The sequence below is a fragment of the Squalius cephalus genome, assembly GCF_949319135.1.
Source record: "Squalius cephalus genome assembly, chromosome: 1".
NCBI lineage: Eukaryota > Metazoa > Chordata > Actinopteri > Cypriniformes > Leuciscidae > Squalius > Squalius cephalus.
The window spans coordinates 16,249,421-16,275,090 of record NC_137122.1 but is presented as its reverse complement, the minus strand read 5'-3'; the positions used below and the strand labels follow the sequence as shown (position 1 = coordinate 16,275,090).

General features: G+C 36.7%; 1 protein-coding gene across 2 annotated transcripts in view; it reads right to left on the bottom strand.

The window, feature by feature from the left end:
- Positions 1 to 22,987, bottom strand: part of LOC307163798 (ecto-ADP-ribosyltransferase 5-like) — a 172,652-nt gene extending 149,665 nt beyond the window's left edge. The window contains exons 1-2 of one of the 2 annotated variants that reach the window (XR_013822153.1): positions 22,895 to 22,968; positions 22,784 to 22,819 (exon numbers count right to left, since the gene is read on the bottom strand). Coding sequence is in view for 1 of the 2 variants with exons in the window: in XM_079880020.1 (XP_079736146.1) it covers positions 22,895 to 22,945 (51 nt within the window). In the remaining variant the exon portion in view is untranslated. Of the gene's footprint in view, positions 1 to 22,783; positions 22,820 to 22,894 lie in introns of those variants that run through there. The other variant, XM_079880020.1, reaches the window with a different exon arrangement.
- Positions 22,988 to 25,670: the final 2,683 nt, after the last annotated feature.

Sequence of the window (25,670 nt, the reverse complement as noted above, 5' to 3'; positions counted from 1 at the left end):
AGTATCATTAAATAACATCATCAGTAGGCCTATATCTTCCATACTTTTCCATGCGCACGATAAGGTGTGAAAGTGGAATGCAGAAGCAGGACGGTTACCATGGTAACGATCGGACGCCTGCTTGTGCACACCGATGGAAATTGTTACATGAATTTACAAAACTATCAGATTAAAGTTGGAATATTACATTCATTCGTCAAGTTTAAGTGTAACATCTTCATAAAATATATGGGTATTGTGTGTTAATATAACATGTATTTTGCAGATACTTCTAGGATATTTGATGTGCAGGTTCATCTGGAAGATATCAATACAGAAATCACGTTTAAGATGTTTATGACTTTGGGGTCATTTACACATAAGTGGGCAGTGGAATGGGGGAAAACGCAAGGTCGAGATGTGTTTTTAAAAGCTGAACTTTTCAATTGAGCGCCGCGTTTTTAGAACGCCGTGTCATGCGCGAGACGCTGCAAAAGAGCGAGAGCAACGTCCGTCTAGTGCGCGTATGCCTAGAAAAGCAGTGAAAAAGCGCGTTCTGTATAAACACAGATTTCTAGATGAAGTGTTCTTAAACAGATTTGGAAAGGTGTGCTGTCTTATCATTCCTCCATCTATTTGAAATCCATGGATCACATTCTGTGTTGCTACTTGTTCATACACAAAAATACAAATTAATATTACAAATGAATAAAAGACTATCTAGTATGGAAGCCCATCTCATATACTGATAATTTATCATTAATGTTATTCACTGCAGAGTGTGCCATGTTTGCTGTGATGCATTTACACGGCTTTGACCAGCGGATCTTCTGCTCCGCTGCTTTGCGCATGCGTAGAAGTGCGAGAAAATAAGTCATTATTACGAGAAAGTTTGTCATTATTACGAGATGTTAAGTCATTATTACGAGAAAGTTTCTCATTATTACGAGATGTTAAGTCATTATTATGAGAAAGTTTCTCATTATTACGAGATGTTAAGTCATTATTACGAGAAAGTTAAGTCATTATTACGAGAAAGTTTGTCATTATTACGAGATGTTAAGTCATTATTACGAGAAAGTTTCTCATTATTACGAGATGTTAAGTCATTATTATGAGAAAGTTTCTCATTATTACGAGATGTTAAGTCATTATTACGAGAAAGTTTCTCATTATTACGAGATGTTAAGTCATTATTATGAGAAAGTTTCTCATTATTATGACTTAAAGAATCTTTTTCTTTTTACTCAACACTGTCAGAAATAGGGGTACAGCAGGAGTCCATTTCTGTCCCCCAAGGTACATATATGTACCTTTTTGAGGGTCAAAAAGGTACATATATGTCCCCAAGCATTAAAAGGTACAAATATATACCGTTTCTTTTAAAGGTTACGGTACAATATCAAAAGACAGCCTCTGCTAAGTAATTTTTTTTTTTTTTTTTAAGGTTTTAATGATACCTTAATCATTTAAGGTATATTTTAACTTATCACTATATTTGAGTAGCCTTGAAATAAAGGAAATAAAAATTTTGTAAGTCAATTTATTGATATTAAATACTGATAAATATTAAACAGCAAAAACTCCAGTGTTAAATGAACTCTCTGGGAGTTTATTTGGCTCCAGACTCAAGAGTGTTAAAGTGTTAAAATATGAATGTTAAATTAACAATCAAGATTGTTAAAGTTAATGATCTAATTAAGTGATTAATTGAGTGATGATTGACCATTATTGAAGACACCTGATGTTAACAAGCAGAATCACTGAAGGAGAAAATATCATTTTTTAAGACACCGTTATAGTGATCAGTGTTTGCTTGAGTTGGGCTCTTGACCCGTAAACTGTTAACATTAGATTTTGCTTGGTTGTTGTATCTGAGTTATAACTCTCAGATGAACAAAGAGAAAAGTTGATCAGGTGGTGTTGGTTATGTTTGACATAATCATAAATTGCCTGAATCACTGAACTCATTTAAAGTCTAATCTCAGACTTAAATGTTTATTGTTGATCACAGCATCACTGTGATTCTACAGCATAAGATCCAGAAGTTTTGAAATAATCTAAAGGATTTCTTAAAAGTTGTTCTGATAAAACAAATCTTTCTTTTAGGCACACACAGACATCAATAATCAGTGTATGAATCTCAACAATGGTGACAAAAAGAATATTCAATTAGGGAAAGGAAATAACATAGACAATTCAGATCATAATTTATTCATACCGCAATGCATGATGGGAGCCATGAATGAGTTTTGATTGGTGGCAGCCACTGCAACATGCTTTATTATTGTCACCATTGTTGAGATTCACAGGCTGATTATTGATGTCAGTGTGTCTACATAAAAGACTTTTCAAAGTCTTTAGATCAGAACAACTTTTACGAATATTTAGATTATATTGAAAATGCTGAAAATCTTTTGCTGTAGAATCACAGTGATGTCGTAATCAACAATAAACATTTAAGTCTGATATTAGACTTTAAATGAGTTCAGTGATTCAGGTCAAATTATGATGATGTCAAAACATAACCAACACCACCTGATCAACTTTTCTCTTTGTTCATCTGGCAGTTATAACTCAGATACAACAGCCAAACAAAATCTAAAGTTAATGATTTAAGGGCCAAGAGCCCAACTAAAGCAAACACTGATCACAATAACGGTGTCTTACAAAAATGTATTTTCTTCTTCAGTGATTCTGCTTGTTAACATCAGGTGTCTTGAATAATGCTCAATCATCACTCAATGAATCACTTAATTATATCATTAACTTTAACACTCTTGAGTCTGGAGTCATATAAACTCCCAGGAGAGTTCAATTAACACTGGAGTGTTTGCTGTTGGACCTCAAGGTATGTATCTCCTTGATCATATGTAACTTTTTGAGGATCAAAAAGCATTAAAAGTTACATATATGTACACTGTCAGAAATAGGGGTACAGCAGGAGTCCATTTCTGTCCCCCAAGGTACATATATGTACCTTTTTGAGGGTCAAAAAGGTACATATATGTCCCCAAGCATTAAAAGGTACAAATATATACCGTTTCTTTTAAAGGTTACGGTACAATATCAAAAGACAGCCTCTGCTAAGTAATTTTTTTTTTTTTTTTTTGTACAAAAAAAAGTTTTTTTAAGGTTTTAATGATACCTTAATCATTTAAGGTATATTTTAACTTATCACTATATTTGAGTAGCCTTGAAATAAAGGAAATACACATTTTGTAAGTCAATTTACTGATATTAAATACTGATAAATATTAAACACAGCAAAAACTCCAGTGTTAAATGAACTCTCTGGGAGTTTATTTGGCTCTAGACACAAGAGTGTTAAAGTGTTAAAATATGAATGTTAAATTAACAATCAAGATTGTTAAAGTTAATGATCTAATTAAGTGATTAATTGAGTGATGATTGACCATTATTGAAGACACCTGATGTTAACAAGCAGAATCACTGAAGGAGAAAATATCATTTTTTAAGACACCGTTATAGTGATCAGTGTTTGCTTGAGTTGGGCTCTTGACCCTTAAACTGTTAACATTAGATTTTGCTTGGTTGTTGTATCTGAGTTATAACTCTCAGATGAACAAAGAGAAAAGTTGATCAGGTGGTGTTGGTTATGTTTTGACATAATCATAAATTGCCTGAATCACTGAACTCATTTAAAGTCTAATCTCAGACTTAAATGTTTATTGTTGATCACAGCATCACTGTTATTCTATAGCATAAGATCCAGAAGTTTTGAAATAATCTAAAGGATTTCTTAAAAGTTGTTCTGATAAAACAAATCTTTCTTTTAGGCACACACAGACATCAAGAATCAGTGTATGAATCTCAACAATGGTGACAAAAAGAATATTCAATTAGGGAAAGGAAATAACATAGACATAGGGCTGGGCGATATATATCGTGAGATTGTTATGCGCATCTCGTCAGTAAAGCCGGTTCCTTGATTAGTAGTAAATCGCCATCACCTGCTTTCAGATGGAGCGGCATTTACTACAAAGAGCCGTAGTTAACTGACAAGCTGAGCCATATCGCATTAATATCGCGGACGTATCGCCAGCGATAATTAATGCGATATGGCTCAGCTTGTCAGTTAACTACGGCTCTTTGTACACAGCAAAAACTCCAGTGATAAATGAACACTCCTGGGAGTCTATGAGTCCACACTCAAGAATGTTTAAGTTAATGAGATAATTAAGTGATTAATTTAGTGATGATTGAACATTATTGAAGACACCTGATGTTAACAAGCAGAATCACTGAAGGAGAAAATCAAAAATTGTAAGTTACCGTTATGGAGAATAGTGTTTGCTTTAGTTGGGCTCTTGACCCATTATTAACTTTTGATTTTGTTTGTTTGTTGTTTCTGAATTATAATCACCAGTTGAACAAAGAATAAAGTGATCTGATGGTGTTGGTTATGTTATGAAAATCATCATTTGAACTTGATCACTGAACTCATTAAAATCCTTCTTTCTGACTTCGATTTATGTTGTTGGTTAGTGAATCTGCATAAATGCCCAGAATTTCTGATATAATAATATAAAAGATTTCTTAAAAGTTGTTTAAAAAAAAAAAATCATTATTTTAGGCACACACAGATGTCAAGTTTCAGTCTATGCATCTCAACAATGGTGAGGAGCAGAATATTCAATTAGGAAAAGTAAATTACATAGACATTTCAGATCATAATTTATTCATACCGCAATGCATGATGGGAGCCATTAATGAGTTGTGATTGGTGGCAGCCACTGCAACATGCTTTATTATTGTCACCATTGTTGAGATTCACAGGCTGATTATTGATGTCTGTGTTTGAAATGAATTTGTCTGAATGTGTTTTAATCAGAACAATGGTTGTTAAATATTTTGAATTATAAGTAAAGTATTGATAATCATAGGCTGAAGAATCACTAAACTGCAGCTAACAAGTTAAACAAAACTATCTCAATAAGTTTCCTTTTTCAGATCACAGCATGATTATGTCAAAACATAACCAATACTATAAGATAACATTATACATTGTTCATTTAGCTGTTATAAATCAATAACAGCAGACAAACAACAGTAAATATTAAAGAAAACATGTAATGGTCTAGACTAGAGCCCAACTAAAGCAACTACCCATCACAATAATGGTAACTTACAATTTGTGATTTTCTTCTTCAGCGATTCTACTTGTTAACATCAGGTGTCTTCAATAATGCTCAATAATCACTTAATTAATCTCTTAATTATCTCATTAACTTTAACACTCTTGAGTGTGGACTCGTATACACTCACAGCCCCAGGAGTGTTAATTTAACACCGCTCCATCTGAAAGCAGGTGATGGTGATTTACTAGTAATCAAGGGAACCGGCTTTACTGATGAGATGCGCCTAACAATATCGCGCGATATATCGCCCAGCCCTACATAGACAATTCAGATCATAATTTATTCATACCGCAATGCATGATGGGAGCCATGAATGAGTTTTGATTGGTGGCCGCCACTGCAACATGCTTTATTATTGTCACCATTATTGAGATTCACAGGCTGATTATTGATGTCAGTGTGTCTACATAAAGGACTTTTCAAAGTCTTTTGATCAGAACAACTTTTACGAATATTTAGATTATATTGAAATTTCTGAAAATCTTTTGCTGCAGAATCACTGTGATGCTGTAATCGACAATAAACATTTAAGTCAGAGATTAGACTTTAAATGAGTTCAGTGATTCAGGTCAAATTATGATTATGTCAAAACATAACCAGCACCACCTGATCAAATTTTCTCTTTGTTCATCTGGCAGTTATAACTCAGATACAACAGCCAAACAAAATCTAAAGTTAATGACTTAAGGGCCAAGAGCCCAACTAAAGCAAACACTAATCACCATAACGGTGTCTTAAAAAAATCTATTTTCTTCTTCAGTGATTCTGCTTGTTAACATCAGGTGTCTTCAATAATGCTCAATCATCACTCAATGAATCACTTAATTATATCATTAACTTTAACACTCTTGAGTCTGGAGTCATATAAACTCCCAGGAGAGTTCAATTAACACTGGAGTGTTTGCTGTTGGACCTCAAGGTATGTATCTCCTTGATCATATGTAACTTTTTTAGGATCAAAAAGCATTAAAAGTTACATATATGTACCGTTTCCTTTAAAGGTTAAGGTACAATATTGTACCCTTGAGGGTACAGCCCCAGTGACAAGCCATTGTACCCCTAAAGGTACAATTATGTACTTTATTTTCTGAGAGTGTATGTAGAGCCAGCCCTGATTGGCTGCTTGAATCTCAATTTTAAAGAACGTCCAGTTCGCGGCCTTTCTTTCTTTTGGCCATCGGTGGAGAAGAAGTCATAGCACGGTTACTCATGGTTCTTACAGGGCTTTCAACCGAGGAGGTCCTTCAGAAAATATCAGAAGCAGGCATAGAAGTAACCGGCGTCGAGATGAAAGGACATGAAATGGACTTTCAGGCAAATAACACTTACTCAGATGATAATAATTTATATGTCACAGCTAGACATTAAGTTTAAAATGAAATGTTGGAAAATGTGAAAATGAAAAGTATTTAATACATTTTTATTTTACTGCTGCGTGTGTGTAATATATATCTCATTATAGTCAACGATTGTACCCTGTCAAAGCCAATTTTGTACTGTTAAATAAAGGTACAAAATTGTCACCACAGGTACAAGACTGGTCTCTTAAGGTACAAATCACAAGGGTACAAATATGTACCCTATGCCAAGGGTACAATATTGTACCCTTGAGGGTACAGCCCCAGTGACAAGCCATTGTACCCCTAAAGGTACAATTATGTACTTTATTTTCTGAGAGTGTACCGTTTCCTTTAAAGGTTAAGGTACAATATTGTACCCTTGAGGGTACAGCCCCAGTGACAAGCCATTGTACCCCTAAAGGTACAATTATGTACTTTATTTTCTGAGAGTGTATGTAGAGCCAGCCCTGATTGGCTGCTTGAATCTCAATTTAAAATAACGTCCAGTTCGCGGCCTTTCTTTCTTTTGGCCATCGGTGGAGAAGAAGTCATAGCACGGTTACTCATGGTTCTTACAGGGCTTTCAACCGAGGAGGTCCTTCAGAAAATATCAGAAGCAGGCATAGAAGTAACCGGTGTCGAGATGAAAGGACATGAAATGGACTTTCAGGCAAATGACACTTACTCAGATGATAATAATTTATGTCACAGCTAGACATTAAGTTTAAAATGAAATGTTGGAAAATGTGAAAATGCAAAGTATTTAATAAATTTTTATTTTACTTCTGCGTGTGTGTAATATATATCTCATTATAGTCAACGATTGTACCCTGTCAAAGCCAATTTTGTACCATTTTTGAAGGGTCCATTTTTGTACTGTTAAATAAAGGTACAAAATTGTCACCACAGGTACAAGACTGGTCTCTTAAGGTACAAATCACAAGGGTACAAATATGTACCCTATGCCAAGGGTACAATATTGTACCCTTGAGGGTACAGCCCCAGTGACAAGCCATTGTACCCCTAAAGGTACAATTATGTACTTTATTTTCTGAGAGTGAATGTGGCGGAAACGGGCTTATACTGATCGGAACAAACCCGAACCTCACTGTCTGCTAAACTTGCGCAGAAACATCAAAATATAACCAGCTTTTTAAAATGTTTTTTAAACACTATTTTAGCACAAATTATGAGCTTATTGGCGATTTTTTTAATATAATTATTGACAAAATTAGAATATAGTAAAAGTTTTTTTTTTTTTTTTAAGTTTTGGGTGGGCCTGTTGAAAAGTGGGGGCGTGCCTGAGCTACAGGACATCGCCTTTCAAAACATAACCTGCGCGAAAGAGAGAAAAAAATGAATGCGTCATTGTACCCAGCACTTCTGAAAATGCACTTCCGAATGCGTCGATCTCTGTCCCCAGCACATTTCAAACCAAACTGACGCCCATGTTTACACGTCACCACGTAGGCTCACTATTGGCCGACGCTGGTCATGTGTGTGATGCGTGATGACGTGCAACACAGACGCGCAGCGCAAAAACACTACGAGGCCCAGAGAGAAGGAAATTAATAGTGGAATAAAGTCGTTATTTTTGTTTGTTTTTGCATAATTAAGGTTTAAAATATGACTAGTAGTTTTTCCTCCGGCCTTGATTAAAGCATATTCGAAGGCATTTTCTAGAGTTAATGCTGCGCAGCAAGTTAGGGTTAGAGTAGGGGCGGCGCTAGGGCTGGGCTAAGGGGGCTTAAACCCTGAATGTTTTTATTACCTGTCTTTCTCATAGAGCAAAACAATTAATCAGAAATATAAACTAAAAGTAGTTTAAGTATCACTATATCTTCCAACAATTACTTTGTCACAACTCTAAACAATTTCTCTTTTGTTTGTTTCTCTAAATCAGACCAGACCCGTGTACTGCAGGATAAACCTGAGCGTGCCAGTGCTGGACAGGTTTTCTAATGACATGGAAGACACTCGACCTGGTTTTCGGCTGAGCAGGGAGGCCCTGAGAGTGCTGCTGGACCTGTTGAGAAGTGACCAGCAACACGGATGGGGTTCCACAATAGAGACCCTGGTATTTCTTTTCTGGCTGGCGTGTGGTACATCCGGCCTACAGGGTCGTCTCTGGAGTGTTTGACATGCCTCGTTCCACTGTCCACCGGGTCGCTGAGGAGGTAGTGGCCATCCGCCACCAGGTCATTCGGTTCCCCAACACCCCAGAAGACCTGGAGGCAGTTTGCCGTTTGCCGTGGGTTTGCAGGGCTGGCCAGACACAGAGCTTTCTTGAAAGCTGCAGGAGCAATCGACGGCTGCCATGTCCAAATCAAGCCTCCAACCAGGACCGCTTCATTGACACCTACGTGGGCTGGACCAGGTCAGTGCATGACACATGACCTGGGTCTCCCTGCTCAGCTGAAATCTTGTTTAATGTACTGTTCATTTAAATTATGTTGTCAGATGATATTTAAGTTATGTTGTAAATGGTTATTTATTATTCATAAAATGTTTATCTATATAATTATTATTTATTTTTTTCCAAATGTTATTACTAGGGGTGTAACGATTCATCAACTACATCGATGTATCGATTTATATTCCTATGATCCAACCAGTGTTAATTTCGTTAACGAAAACTATGACGAAAAATGTTCGTTGACGACCTTTTTTCCCCTGACTAAGACAAGACGATGAGAGACGACACCCACGTCATTAAACGATAACTGTGACTATATCAACACATGCATTATCGTTGACGAAAAAAGACGAGACTGAAATGTGTTTAATTTTTATTTTATTTTTTACTTGACCAAAACCACTTGTTTGTGTCAAATAAAGGAGACGACAACACATCGACTGTTTTTACAAGCCTTCATGCATACGGTTGCCAGATTTCAATAATTTATCCCCCCAGTCAGAGCTTTTCTGTTAAAAGAACACGTTTTTCTACCCGGTCTTGTCAATAGTATCTAGCAACCATGCGCACGCGCGCTCTCTACACTGCTGAAGAAGCGCGGATGATCTAAAAACACAGACAAGTAAGCGATCTTCATTTGAGATTTTCTACTTAAATTAAAGTGGCATTCTGTCGGTCTGTGTCTGTCACGAGCCACGCTGTTTGTACGACTTAATCTGCGATCAAAATGCAGGCTGATATCCAGCAGTGTTTTTAATGTTGATCATATTATACGAGCAAGAATGTTTTCCAAATATCCACACGATTTCAAATGTGACATTGATTTAGTTCAACAAACAGAAGGGTAACATTAAGTGATGTAGCCTACTACATTTAAAATAGGATTGTCAGTAGGCTTATTGCTCTATTTTGCAACGAAAGCCATAGCAGAACTGCTGCACACAGCGGTGATTCGTGAACAAATCTGTGGCTTTGAACGAATCATGAGATTCAATGACCCATTCATAAAATGCAACTTGCTTCGTTACTGAATGAATGACTCTATAAAAGTATCACTTCGTTTTTACCATCATTGCATATTTATTGAACATTGTTTAATTTAAAGCATTATTTATTTTATAAAGGTACTTATAAAGGTAAAAAATGAACTGGAAGAATCGATTAAAGGGGGCAAATATTGTCCCTTAATGGAAAAGGTGTGACTGCAGTCTAAGTAGAAGAGAGGGGGTACGGCACTCTAAAAACCACTGAACTAAGGATAAGGGGTATGTAGAAGTGCTGCTGCTAAAAAGTGCAATGTCAATACAGCATGTTACCTTCATTTAAATTTCTCATAAGCTTAAATTGAATTGGCCTAGAGAGAAAAAAATATAATGACATTTTTTGTCTAAAGACTACATATAAATAGCTGCCAAAATTAATGTCGGTAACTGCAGTTTGACAAAAAGTTGACAAAAAGCAATGACTTTTCGTCAACTAAAACTAGACTAAAACTATGAAAGACAAAATGACTAAAATGTGACTAAGACCAATAAGTATTTTCGTCTCAAGATGAAAACTAAGACTAAATCAAAAATGGCTGCCAAAATTAACACTGGATCCAACTACATCGATCTGTGCTCAGCAAGTTGGCCTTCCGGACGACATATATCGATCTAACATCGTTTTTAAATGGTAATCAATCAATTGTATCGATACTAGAAAATAACGCATTGGATTTAAGCACGTCAGACTTTATATGGATGTTTTTTTCTCAGCACTTTTTATGATAAAGGCGTTAAACGTTACTCGATTCATAGCCATACGTGACGCGCCAGCAGCAGCGCAAAGAAAACAAGCAGCGCAAAGTCTCTCACCTCAGAAAAACGGACTTTCCTGTCCTCTCAGCCACTATTCTTCAGTAGCGCACACTCTTCAATTGCACGAGCACGCTGTATCACTTCACTAAAGCACAAAAGAAATACGAGCATGCAATTACAATTTCAAGGGAATAATCGACAATTATGATTTTTGTCATAATCGTGCAGCCCTACTTTATTCAAATAAAATGTGAATGCATTTGACATTAATTGTTGTTGACTTGTTTGTTTATATCCATAATTAATTGATACCTGATTCCCTTACAAGAATTTTTGGCTAAAAGTCACTGAATCGATTTCAAGTCACTGAATCGTTTCGGATCGTATCGTTCTAAATTAACCAATATCGTCCTTGAATCATATAGACAACCACGAATCGCGATACGAATCGAATCGTTAAAACGAATCGTTACACCCCTAGTGAATAAAGTAAAAAAAAATTAACCCTATAAATAGGGATGGGCGATATATCGCACGATATTGTTATGCGCATCTCGTCAGTAAAGCCGGTTCCCTTGATTAGTAGTAAATCGCCATCACCTGCTTTCAGATGGAGCGGTGTTAAATTAACACTCCTGGGGCTGGGAGTGTATATGAGTCCACACTCAAGAGTGTTAAAGTTAATGAGATAATTAAGTGATTAATTAAGTGACTATTGAGCATTATTGAAAATACCTGATGTTAACAAGCAGAATCACTGAAGGAGAAAATCACAAATTGTAAGTTACCATTAAGGTGATGGGTGTTTGCTTTAGTTGGGCTCTAGACCATTATATGTTTACTTTAATTATTACTGTTGTTTGTCTGCTGTTATTGATTTATAACAGTTAAATGAACAAAGTAAAATGTGATCTGATGTTGTTGGTTATGTTTTGACATAATCACGCTATGATCTGAAAAAGGAAACTTATTGAGATAGTTTGGTTTAACTTGTTGGCAGCAGTTTTGTGATTCTTCAGCCTATGATTATCAGTACTTTACTTATAATTCAAAATATTTAGTAAACATTGTTCTGATCAATAGATATTCAGATTGCTTAATTTAAAACACAGACATTAATAATCAGCCTGTGAATCTCAACAATGGTGACAATAATACATTTACATTTATTCATTTAGCTGACGCTTTTATCCAAAGCGACTTACAATTGCTATATATGTCAGAGGTCGCACGCCTCTGAAGCAACTAGGGGTTAAGTGTCTTGCTCAGGGACACATTGGTGTCTCACAGTGGATTCGAACCCGGGTCTCTCACACCAAAGGCATGTGTCTTATCCATTGCACCACACCACCCTATAATAAAGCATGTTGCAGTGGCTGCTACCAATCACAACTCATTAATGGCTCCCATCATGCATTGCGGTATGAATAAATTATGATCTGAATTGTCTATGTAATTTACTTTTCCTAATTGAATATTCTGCTCATCACCATTGTTGAGATGCATAGACTGAATCTTGACGTCTGTGTGTGCCTAAAAGAATGATTCTTTAAAAAAAAAAAACTTTTAAGAAATCCTTTATAGTATAACAAAAATTCTGGGCAATTATGCAGATTCACAGTTACGCTTTAACCAACAACATAAATCGAAGTTAGAAAGAAGGATCTTAATGAGTTCAGTGATCAAGTTCAAATGATGAATGCTATAATATAACCAACATCATCAGACAACTCTTTTCTTTGTTCAACTGGCAGTTACAATTCAGATACAACAACCAAACTAAATCTAAAGTAAACATATAAGGGTCAAGAGCCCAACTAAAGCAAACACCCATCACCACAATGGTAACTTACAATTTGTGATTTTCTCCTTCAGTGATTCTGCTTGTTAACATCAGGTGTCTTCAATAATGCTCAATCATCACTAAATTAATCACTTAATTATCTCATTAACTTCAACACTCTTGAGTGTGGACTCATATAGGCTACACTCCCAGGGCCAGGAGTGTTAATTTAACACTGGAGTTTTTGCTGTGTACAAAGTGCCGTAGTTAACTGACAAGCTGAGCCATATCGCATTAATTATTGCTGCCGATACGTCCGCGATATTAGTGCGATATGGCTCAGCTTGTCACTACGGTTCTTTGTAGAAAATGCCACTCCATCTGAAAGCAGGTGATGGCGATTTACTACTAATCAAGGAACCGGCTTTACTGACGAGATGCGCATAACAATATCGTGCGATATATCGCCCATCCCTACCTATAAAGGGTTAAACCCTTCTTAACCCTTTAACGTCCTCACCAAGAACAAACTAAACTATGGAAAATCATTTTTGCAGTTTTTTATTTAGTTGGGGCGATAATAAAGATAATCAATGTTTACTATTATACTGCTTAGAAACGACTCTAAATGATTTCACTTTCATTCAAACCTCAAGAAAAGCCAAATGGGTAATGCTTTAGATTATAGCCCGGAAAGTACTGCATAATTAAGACGAATTTACAGCTTAGCTTTCGGTAATTATAGTGTACCTATGAAGTACTTGCATGTAAGTATAAGGGAACAATAATTATGCAAAGTTTGGGGCATAAATGGGTAACAGCCATGAGAATTAAAGCAATATATACTGTAAGTATTATAGTACTAAGAGGTAGGCTACTTATTCTACTATTATGAAACAACAATCTTACATTTGGGAGCAATTTAGCAAGAACATACACTGCATACCTTTTTGTAATAATGGTGTACCAATACAAACTGTATAGGATTTTTAAAAATTACAGGGTACGTATATGCATAGAGTTTTTTTTTTTTTTTTTTGTAGCGAAAGTGCAGTTGTTTAAGTTTGGTCTTACATGCTTCAAGGAAACTATTGCTTTTTTTTTTTTTTTAACTGGGAAATATATTCTTGTTCCATGTAGTTACAGGGTATGCCTCACAGATTTGAGAAATATAGGCTATATATTACAGAAAGCTTGAAATGTCTACTTTTAAACGAAAATATTCAAACCAAAATAAATAGGCTACTCTCTGATTATGTAGACTAATCCATATGAAATGTGCATTTCTCTCTGGCGTTCATGGCGAGTCCGCAATCTCCGCATTGTCAACTTCATCTTTGCAGCGACACAGAAAACACCAGTTTATTAATTAAATGTCTCCGTGCTAATTTAGACACATTCATAATCATTACTTTAACCGGTTCTTTGTGGCAAGCTTTATGCGTGCGGTCATAACGCTTATTATCCTGTAGGCTAGCCTATTTAAGTAATTAATTTAATATAAAGGGGCGATTTGTCCACAAATGGCTTAAATGAACAACTACTAGTCGACTAGAAAAACAATTAGTCGGAGGCAGCCCTTATTCCACATATTTTCGAACCAGCAGGCCATTCTGGGTTGGGCGAGCGACCGTGAGCGGAGCGGAATATTCAGAAATGCGCTCTCCGCTCACAAGCTCTGATCGGAACGCAGGAACATCAAAATAGACATAGCCAGCTTTTTAAAATTGTTTTTAAAACTAAACATTTAGACTATTTTAGTACAAATTATGAGCTTATATTGACGATTTTTTATAATTCTTGACAAAATTTGAATATTTTAAGTTATATTAAGACGCTACGATGAGCATTTACTACTTTTAAAAAAATGCGGGTCAGGAAGCGGGTCGGGTACAATATTTTCTTTTTCGTTTTTTGCGGTCCGAGTTGCGGGCGGGTTAGTTGAAAACGTTGGTCGGGTGCGGTTTGTTTATACATTGACCCGCGCATCACTGATAAGCACACGTGGGCAGCATTGTCTTGGAGAGTTGGAGGTGAGTAAAACATTATAATGAAAAAACAGCTGCCTGGCTGTTGCTCGTCACCACAGGCCACAGGCTCGTGACACGAGTTTAATTTGTCTAATAAACTGACCTGCGAGTTGTAATTATGCACTCGCGTGTAGTTCGGTAGAATGAAATGTCCATATTCCTTTTATATCCGCCGGATTCGCGTCGCGTGTGGAGCTGATAGCTGTCTCTTAGCAATCCCGACCTGCTTCATATCACAGTCATGATAAAAGCATCGATGTATTCAGTCATCCATAAACATTATTAGATCGGTCGGCTTGACGTTGACGACAAGATCCATAATTCTTAGCATGTGTTGCGTCATCAAACTACGCCTTTGTTATTGTAAGACGTTAGCGACCCCTAGTGGACAAAAAAATTTCCATACTGTACGTTTAAATCAGGTAACAGTTCATGTTTTACTTTACTTACATATACGATTTAGTTTTCATCCAAATAACATGTGCTGAGTAAACGATCAACAATCAAGAGCATTCAACCGAAGTGCGCTCTCTCTCTCTCTCTCTCTCTCTCTCTCTCTATCTCTCTCTCGTCAGTTAACGTTAATAATAAGCTACACGCCTCGTTTTATTTTATTTGCCAACATCCGACTGAGCTAAAAACTTTCCACTGATGTCTGTTTAAAGGGATGTGCTTGACCAGCTCGTGCGATTATGCCTCAGTTCACCTCGACAAAGCACTCGCGGCGGCCAGTTTCGTTTTGCAAAATGTACGTGGTATCGGTGCGTGGTATCGGCGAATTTTTATGAGTACGAGAACGAGTATATGAGGACAGTATCGGCCCGACCCCCGATGCCAGTATCGGTATCGGGCCATCCCTAATCAGACACAACCCCAGACTGCTGATCAGCTTCTATACCGCTGCACAATAAAAAGCATCATAACTTATTGTTGTGTGGTATTCCGGCTGCACTGCTGCAAAACTATCCTCCTCTGCTGAGATCTTCAGAGATTTAATGTCTTCTATTATCTTAAGTGGATTTCAAGTCAGTTGTAGTTCTTGTGTTTCTGCTCGTCTCTTTTTCTGTTCTCTTCCTTCAGTGATTCTGCTTATTAACAGGCAAAAGAGTACAGCAAAATAAGCTAACTCGCTTGCTAACATAAACAGGAGCAAAAGTCAAGTTCAAAATAAATGGCACCCACCTCCCTACTAACCCCACAAATAAAGAAAAAAATAATTAACCAGCAAATTTCAAGTAAACCAAGAGAAAAATGTATTAATTAAATTTAATCATCAAAACATTTACCTGTCTAAGGAATGAGTTCTGGACAGGGCATCGACAGTAATGTTGTCAATTCCTTTCTTGTGCTGGATGTCTTCATATGGGAACTAGCAGCATGGTGTTAAAAGTATCACTAAAGCAGTGTTAGAGTTAATGAGATAATTAAGTGATTAATTGAGTGATGATTGAGCATTATTGAAGACACCTGATGATAACAAGCAGAATCACTGAAGAAAAGAGAAACACAAGAACTACAACTGACTTCCAGACACAGCCTAAAGCCTGGTTCACTCGGCAGGATAATTAGGCCGATTTTAGCCCCGATTCACCCCTTCCGACAATCTTAAGGATGCTCCGATTATCGTAAAATAATCTGATCAGATATTCCTGCCGTGTGTGGTGTGTTAAGACTGCTCTCGTCTGCTCGGAAGGACGTCAGGACCGCTCCGATCTCAATTCGGGGATATCCAACATGTTGGATTTATTTGGCCCGATTTCTTCTCGTGTGTGGTGTCCCCCGAAGACAAACGAGCATGCAGCCTGTGGACTGTGGCGTGTAGCCAATCAGAAAGCGAGGTGACGAGGCGGCGAGGAAGCACCGGGAAACATAATCAAAACAGCCGGCGGCATGGCGCACCAGAAAGTCCGGTGGACGTTGGAGATCATCACCTTTTCTTTTGATAAAGTTTTTTTTCGTTTAAAAACAAACTACAAACTATCGCCACTGCATCCTCTTCGTCCGCCATGATTGTTTAGTCTGAAGTCACGTTTGATCTTGAGGTATTTTGCGAGATTTCCCGTCTGACCTGGGAATGCTCGGGAGTCAAATCGGTTCGTGTGTGATGTGTTGATTTTGCCGTGTGGCTGCGCACCACACACTGTACGACCAAAACTGGTAGACCCGTGATTTTTTATCGCCGTGTGTGGGGTCACTCAGGTTTGGAAAATCGGCCGACAATTTTAAAATCGTCCCGTGTGAACCAGGCTTTAGATGAAATCAAATGAAAAGACATGAAATCTCTCTTATTACAAACCAGTTTGAGCTTATTTCTGTCATTCATCTACAGAAGTTCTTTTTGAGAATGAGCAGAGTTTTAGACGTTGATGTTTTATTGAAAATATTTGGTCACTATTATGGTTATCAGTTTTTCCTTTAGTTGGCCAGTTTGACTCTTCATAACTTTTTATGTTAGTTGTGGTCTTTGTAATAGTGTTTACCAAAACACATAATTTGTTGCAAAGGAACCAAACAAAATATATATAATAATAATAATAATAATAATAATATTTTTTGTTTCAACGCCATGAAGAAAACAAATTGACAAATGTTATCACTGACCAAAAGAGGTTATTTGTTACTAACAGATTTTTACCATCAATACTTTTTTTTTTGCCAAAGATCAAACATTCTTAATTTTAATTTCTAATACATTGCGAGATAAGACAACGCAAAGACACACACTAACATCAACAATCAGCTTATAGTGACATGCTTCATGCTGCAATGCATGCTGGGAGCCCCGTCTGCGAGATTTCCCGTCTGACCTGGGAATGCTCGGGAGTCAAATCGGTTCGTGTGTGATGTGTTGATTTTGCCGTGTGGCTGCGCACCACACACTGTATGTTAGTTGTGGTCTTTGTAATAGTGTTTACCAAAACACATAATTTGTTGCAAAGGAACCAAAAAAAATATATATAATAATAATAATAATAATAATAATAATAATATTTTTTTGTTTCAACGCCATGAAGAAAACAAATTGACAAATGTTATCACTGACCAAAAGAGGTTATTTGTTACTAACAGATTTTTACCATCAATACTTTTTTTTTTGCCAAAGATCAAACATTCTTAATTTTAATTTCTAATACATTGCGAGATAAGACAACGCAAAGACACACACTAACATCAACAATCAGCTTATAGTGACATGCTTCATGCTGCAATGCATGCTGGGAGCCATTAGTTTTATAATATGAGTGAGGAGGAGAGGAGGAGTGAAAAAAGCGCAGGCAAGCCGGACAGTTCTCTCTTCTCGCAGTGGATCAGAGTCAGACACCTGTGAGTATTGATGGCAGTCTGACACTGAAGCTTTGATACGTGCTTCAAACCATTAACTACAACTCCATTTGAAGCACTGCTCCGAAGGTTGCTTTGGTACGGAAAAATCATGTGACATATGACGTCCGAAGCAGCAACTGCTTCATTCCCTAAATGAATCACCTGAGAGGTTCGCGACCGCCACACGTGAACCAGTCAGTGCTGCCACTGCGACTGGCACCGCCTCGTTTCCAGTCTGAATTGTAGCGCGCTCAAAGCATAAAAACTTTAATACAACACTGCGTTTGGTTCGTAGTAGCCTCTACAGTGACAAGCATTAGTTTGTTCATATCAATTTATTTTCATTACTATGGAAGCATCTAGGAAGAGAGGTCGTTCTGACGTGGGAAAACTTTATTCTGATCGCTCCTGATAAAGTATACAGTAAATTCCCCAGTGTTAAATTAACACTGCTCAGAGCACATATGGTCCCACTCTACATGGTGTTAAAGTAACACTGAAGCAGTGTTAAAGTTAATGAGATAATTAAGTGATTAATTGAGTGATGATTGAGCATTATTGAAGACACCTGATGTTAACAAGCAGAATCACTGAAGGAGAAAGTCTCAAATTGTAAGCCACCGTTATGGCGATCAGTGTTTGCTTTAGTTGGGCTCTTGACCCTTACTGTATATTATTAACTTTAGACTTTGTTTGTCTGCTGTTATTGTTTATAACAGTCAAATGAACAAAGAAAAAGTGTGATCTGATAGTGTTGGTTATGTTTTGACGTAATCATGCTGTGATCTGAAAAATTAAACTTATTGAGATAGTTTGATTTAACTTGTTAGCAACAGCTTTGTGATTCTACAGCATATGATTATCAGCATTTTTCTTATAATCCAATATTTTTAATAAACATTGTTCTGATCAAAACACTTTCAAATGTATTTATTTAGAAACACAGACATCAATAATCAGCCTGTGAATCTCAACAATGGTGACACTAATAAAGCATGTTGCAGTGGCTGCCACCAATCACAACTCATTAATGGCTCCCATCATGCATTGCGGTATGAATAAATTATCATCTTAATTGTCTATGTAATTTACTTTTCCTAATTGAATATTCTGCTCGTCACCATTGTTGAGATGCATAGACTGAATCTTTATGTCTGTGTGTGCCTAAACGAAAGATTAAAAAAAAAAAAAATCCTTTATATTTTATCTAAAATTCTGGATATTTATGCAGAATCACAGTTATAAATCAAACAACATAAATCAAAAACAAAGTTCAAATGATGATTGTCATAACATAACCAACACCATCAAATCACTTTTTTTCTTTGTTCATCTGGCAGTTGTAAGTCAGATACAGCAGCCAAACAAAAATTAAAGTTAATAATTTAAGGGTCAAGAGCCCAACTAAAGCAAACACCCATCACCATAACGGTGGCTTACAATTTGAGATTTTCTACTTCCGTGATTCTGCTTGTTAACATCAGGTGTCTTCAATAATGCTCAATCATCACTCAATTGATCACTTAATTGTCTCATTAACTTTAACACTGTTTCAGTGTTACTTTAACACCATGTAGAGTGGGACCATATGTGCTCTGAGCAGTGTTAATTTAACACTGGGGAATTTACTGTGTATGTGTGCTGGCTGTTAAATATTATTATTAAATATTAGGCAACAAGTAGAGTTATAGAACTGTAACTATGAGTAGCCTTTATAATAGCTGTCTCAAGTCTGTATAAAAACATCTGAACAAATTTTCTCTAAATTTGGAGAATTGTGAGCAAAAAAAAAGAAAAAAAAAGAAAAGAAACAGGCTCAGTCCAAAAAGTATGGAAAAAATATGGTACTATACGGTTATCCGGACCACACGTGACCATACGTAAATAATTTATCCGGACCACACACCTATTTCTTTATTCGGTTATCCGGACCACACCTATTTCTTTATTCAAAAACCACACCTATTTCTGAACATTTTAAAGGAGAACTTGGTAACTTTTTTAACTTAATAAAACTGTCTAGAAATCATTTGGATGGTTAAACAACCTGTTCTGGTGATATTGGTGACTTTCCCCGCTCCCCCCAGCGTTCCCAGGCGGAAAACCAACCTTGCAACTTGGGGACTACCATCCCGGCAAGATAGAAATTGGAAGTCTCATGAGAAGCGAGAACTAGAACGAGAACGAGCGCGAAACACAAATTGCTTTACGGCAATTCGACATAAACACACGCATGTATGATGTATTACCAGATTACCCACCTCAGTAGACATAGCTCCACACCATACAGTTGGCTTGCTCCGATCAAAACAAACGCACATGAGCAGCGGTAGAGAGGGGGAGGAGGCCGCCGCAAGTGAGTTTTTTACGACCGTGTTGTGAAATATACACCCTCCCCACAGCTGTAGGGGGAGCTCGTGGGGAAAACATGTGACAACAAAAGGGAAAATCAGCGAAGAAGTGACTAGAGTTCGCTAGAGTTCTCCTATAAACAAAGTTTATTCAAAACTCTTGTTCCGGCATCCTCGAACAGTAGGCGGCCAGCGTGTCTTCACTTCCCTCAGAATAGCATCGAACGGGTCCTCTTCGCCAATAGTGCTCCTCCACATGAACTCAGCCAGGTACGACTTGAGAAACTGCCGATCGGTGCCCCGGTGTTTCTTGTTCCGCCACTTTGCCGATCCCCACATCCTTTCCACGGTTTGGGTGTGAGCGCCAGTTTCTGGATCCATGAAGTTGTAGTGATGATTTAACTAGGGCTGGGCGATTTAAATCGCGATATTGTTATGCGCATCTCGTCAGTAAAGCCGGTTCCTTGATTAGTAGTAAATCGCCATCACCTGCTTTCAGATGGAGTGGCATTTACTACAAAGAGCCGTAGTTAACTGACAAGCTGAGCCATATCGCATTAATATCGCAGACGTATCGCCAGCGATAATTAATGCGATATGGCTCAGCTTGTCAGTTAACTACGGCTCTTTGTACACAGCAAAAACTCCAGTGTTAAATTAACACTCCTGGGAGTGTATGAGTCCACACTCAAGAGTGTTGAAGTTAATGAGATAATTAAGTGATTAATTTAGTGATGATTGAACATTATTGAAGACACCTGATGTTAACAAGCAGAATCACTGAAGGTGAAAATCACAAATTGTAAGTTACCGTTATGACGATCAATGGTTTCTTTAGTTGGACTCTTGACCCATATATTAACTTTAGATTTTGTTTGTCTGTTGTTTCTGAATTATAATCACCAGTTGAACAAAGAAAAAAAGTGATCTGATGGTGTTGGTTATGTTATGACAATCATCATTTGAACTTGATCACTGAACTCCCTTCTTTCTGACTTCGATTTATGTTGTTGGTTAGTGAATCTGCTTAAATGCCCAGAATTTTTTATATAATATAAAGGATTTCTTAAAAGTTGTTTAAAAAAAAATCATTCTTTTAGGCACACACAGACGTCAAGATTCAGTCTATGCATCTCAACAATGGTGAGGAGCAGAATATTCAATTAGGAAAAGTAAATTACATAGACAATTCAGATCATAATTTATTCATACCGCAATGCATGATGGGAGCCATTAATGAGTTGTGATTGGTGGCAGCCACTGCAACATGCTTTATTATTGTCACCATTGTTGAGATTCACAGGCTGATTATTGATGTCTTTGTTTTAAATGAATTTATCTGAATGTCTTTTGATCAGAACAATGTTTATTAAATATTTTGAATTATAAGTAAAGTACTGATAATCATAGGCTGAATAATCACTAAACTGCAGCTAACAAGTTAAAGCAAACTATCTCAAAAAGTTTTCTTTTTCAGATCACAGCATGATTATGTCAAAACATAACCAACACTATAAGATAACATTGTACTTTGTTCATTTAACTGTTATAAATCAATAACAGCAGACAAACAACAGTAAATATTAAAGTAAACATATAATGGGCTAGAGCCCAACTTAAAGCAAACACCCATCACCTTAATGGTAACTTACAATTTGTGATTTTCTTCTTCAGTGATTCTGCTTGTTAACATCAGGTGTCTTCAATAATGCTCAATCATCACTAAATTAATCACTTAATTATCTCCTCAGCCCTAAATGCCGCTTCATCTGAAAGCAGGTGATGGTGATTTACTACTAATCAAGGAACCGGCTTTACTGACGAGATGCGCATAACAATCTCACGATATATATATCGCACAGCCCTAGTTGGTAGGCTCCAGAGATTCATCTTCTTGTTGTGAGTGATGGGGAGCTGTGTGGTATTGAGGGAGATGAGAGGCAAGGAGATCGCATGAGCGTGAAAAAGTTTTGGAGGGAATTTAAAAATGGTTTTGGCGCCATTTTGATAATTATTTACATGTGGTCAGGTGTGGTCCGGATAAATTATTTACGTGTGGTCACGTGTGGTCCGGTGTGGTCACGTGTGGTCCGGATAACAGTATAGTACCCAAAAAGATTTGGAACTACAAATCAGCGCTGTCCGCTGGTTAGAAATTCCCAAGGGGAGTCTGTGCCAAACTCAGTCTGGATGTTCATGCTCTTGAGGCTCGGTGGGATTTTTGTCCAGGTTCAGATAATAGTTTTCAGAAGAAAATCACTCTGAGACTTGTTATAGAGAAGCTTTACGAATCACCACTTTCAATGGTTTCATTTTAATAACAAAGTACATAATAAAAATCATAATAAAAATATCCCACTCCTGACCAGCGCATGAATATTTGATTCAATAAAGCATGACAATTAATTTGATGTTTAATAACAACAAGAAACATGCAGTGTTTATCTGATTAGTAGCTAAACACAGAGCAAAAAACTATTAAAATTAATAAAGCATTTAAAAAAGCAACTTGGTTTCCACTGCTTGCTACTTCATAGTCCATGTAACTACTTATGTTAAAATAATCATATAGGTAATTAAATGAATCTTCCATATCCAGTGGATTTATCTCTCCTTCAGCAGCAGTTCTGTGATCCTGCAGTGACAGGAATCATAATGATCAGTCATCAGTATTTATGTCTGTAATATTCATACTCAAACACAGGCTCACCTGTCCTACAGCAGCTGAAATGAGAAGAAGAGCTTCAATGATCAACAGCATCTTGATTCAGTCGAATCCCTCAGATGATCCAGTAGATCTAGTGAAGCTATTGTGAAGCACAGACAAGAAACAACCGGGTTTCACACATACAAAATCCATGTGATGTCCACTGATATATAAAAAGCCAACCTAGTTAGAAGAGTTGTATGGCTGAATTGCTCTTGAAACGCAAAAAGAACAATATTCTTAGGTAAGGTTGAAAAACTTCTGTATTTACATTACTTTAACTCATAATTTTTTTTAACTAAATTTAAACTTTTTTAGGTGGATTTTTACAGTGTACACTAGGGCTGTGCAATATATATCGTGAGATTGTTATGCGCATCTCGTCAGTAAAGCCGGTTCCTTGATTAGTAGTAAATTGCCATCACCTGCTTTCAGATGGAGCGGCATTTACTACAAAGAGCCGCCAGCGATAATTAATGCGATATGGCTCAGCTTGTCAGTTAACTACGGCTCTTTGTACACAGCAAAAAAAAAGGAGTGTATATGAGTCCACGTGTTGAAGTTAATGAGATAATTAAGTGATTAATTTAGTAATGATTGAACATTATTGAAGACACCTGATGTTAACAAGCAGAATCACTGAAGGAGAAAATCTCAAATTGTAAGCCACCGTTATGGCGATCAATGTTTGCTTTAGTTGGGCTCTTGACCCCTTATATTATTCCTTTTAGATTTTGTTTGGCTGTTGTATCTGAGTTATAACTGCCAGTTGAACAAAAAAAAAGTTATCTGATGGTGCTGGTTATATTATGACATTCATCATTTGAACTTGATCACTGAACTCATTAAGATCCTTCTTTCTGACTTTGATTTATGTTGTTGGTTACAGCATAACTGTGAATCTGCATAAATGCCCAGAATTTTTTTATATAATATAAAGGTTTTCTTAAAAGTTGGTTTAAAAAAAAAAATCATTTGTTTAAGCACACACAGACGTCAAGATTCAGTCTATGCATCTCAACAATGGTGATGAGCAGAATATTCAATTAGGAAAAGTAAATTACATAGACAATTCAGATCATAATTTATTCATACCGCAATGCATGATGGGAGCCATTAATGAGTTGTGATTGGTGGCAGCCACTGCAACATGCTTTATTATTGTCACCATTGTTGAGATTCACAGGCTGATTATTGATATCTGTGTTTTAAATGAATTTATCTAAATGTTTTTTGATAAGAACAATGTTTATTAAATATTTTGAATTATAAGTGCTATATTATAATCATAGGCTGAAGAATCACAAAGCTGCTGCTAACAAGTTAAACCAAACTGTCTCATAAGTTTCCTTTTTCAGATCACAGCATGATTATGTCAAAACATAATCAACACTATCAGATCACATTTTATTTTGTTCATTTAACTGTTATAAATCAATAACAGCAGACAAACAACAGTAAACATATAATGGTCAAGAGGCCAACTAAAGCAAACTCCCATCACCACAATGGTAACTTACAATTTGTGATTTTCTCCTTCAGTGATTCTGCTTGTTAACATCAGGTGTCTTCAATAATGTTCAATCATTACTAAATTAATCACTTAATTATCTCATTAACTTTAACACTCTTGAGTGTTAATTTAAGACTGGAGTTTTATAGGGCTGGGCGATATATCGCCCATTTACTACATATTTTGCTGTGTAGTAAATGCCGCTCCATCTGAAAGCAGGTGATGGCGATTTACTACTAGTCAAGGAACCGGCTTTACTGACGAGATGCGCATATCAATGTCATGCGATATATCGCCCAGCCCTAGTACACAGGTATTCATATTTCAGTTTCATTACTATCTATACAGTGTACAAAAAACCCCCAAAAAACAACAACGGTCAATGACTGTCAGCAGTGGCTGGCAAACAAAAACCCATACAATAAATGTAAAATCTCTTAATTTAAAAGACTGCAAAAGACTTTTACAGACATCTTCATTAAATATTTTAACAGAAACACGGTCATTTCACATATATTTCCTGAATTTTTACTAAACAACACATTCACTGTAAAAAGTAGTGATGTAACGTCCGAAGCTTCATTTCCACACACAGTCATGTGACTGCTTCATATTCAGATTCAGAAATAGCGCGAACCCCTTGAGCAGGTTTCGAGTGACATGCCCTTCGGTAGTAGTAAATACAAAAAAATAAATGAATAGACTTAGCCCTCACACTGTTGAACAAGTCCTGTTCCTTAATAAAAAACATTAATTTATTAAATTACCCACAAAATACAATGTCAGCTCCCCAGTTCACAAGCACTTTCACTACCCAGTTCACACTTCACCATTCTACATTAATATTCTTTTATTTTGATTATATATGCCTACATGAGCCTTGCCTGAACTCGTAGGATTAGGACTGAGGCTAAAGTTTATGTGAATAAGGCTGCATTTGTTGATCAAAGCAGATTCATAAGAACTGTTCTGTACAAGGTAATTAGTCTCATTTATTTTTTTATTTTTTTATAAATTCACTCATACAGTTGTTTGTTCATACATTGTGTAAGAACTACATCAACACTAACACATGAATTATGAGGATTAATTGTACTGCTTTGTGGTTTACAGAGCACAAAGATATTTATTAAACAAAACAATAAAAAAATGGATTGGTCTTCTGGGACAGAAAGGCAGCTTTTCCACCTTTTGACCACAAGATGTCGATAGTGTGCAACGTGTTGAAAGGCTTTGAGTAATGAACCATTTTACAATACAGTCAAG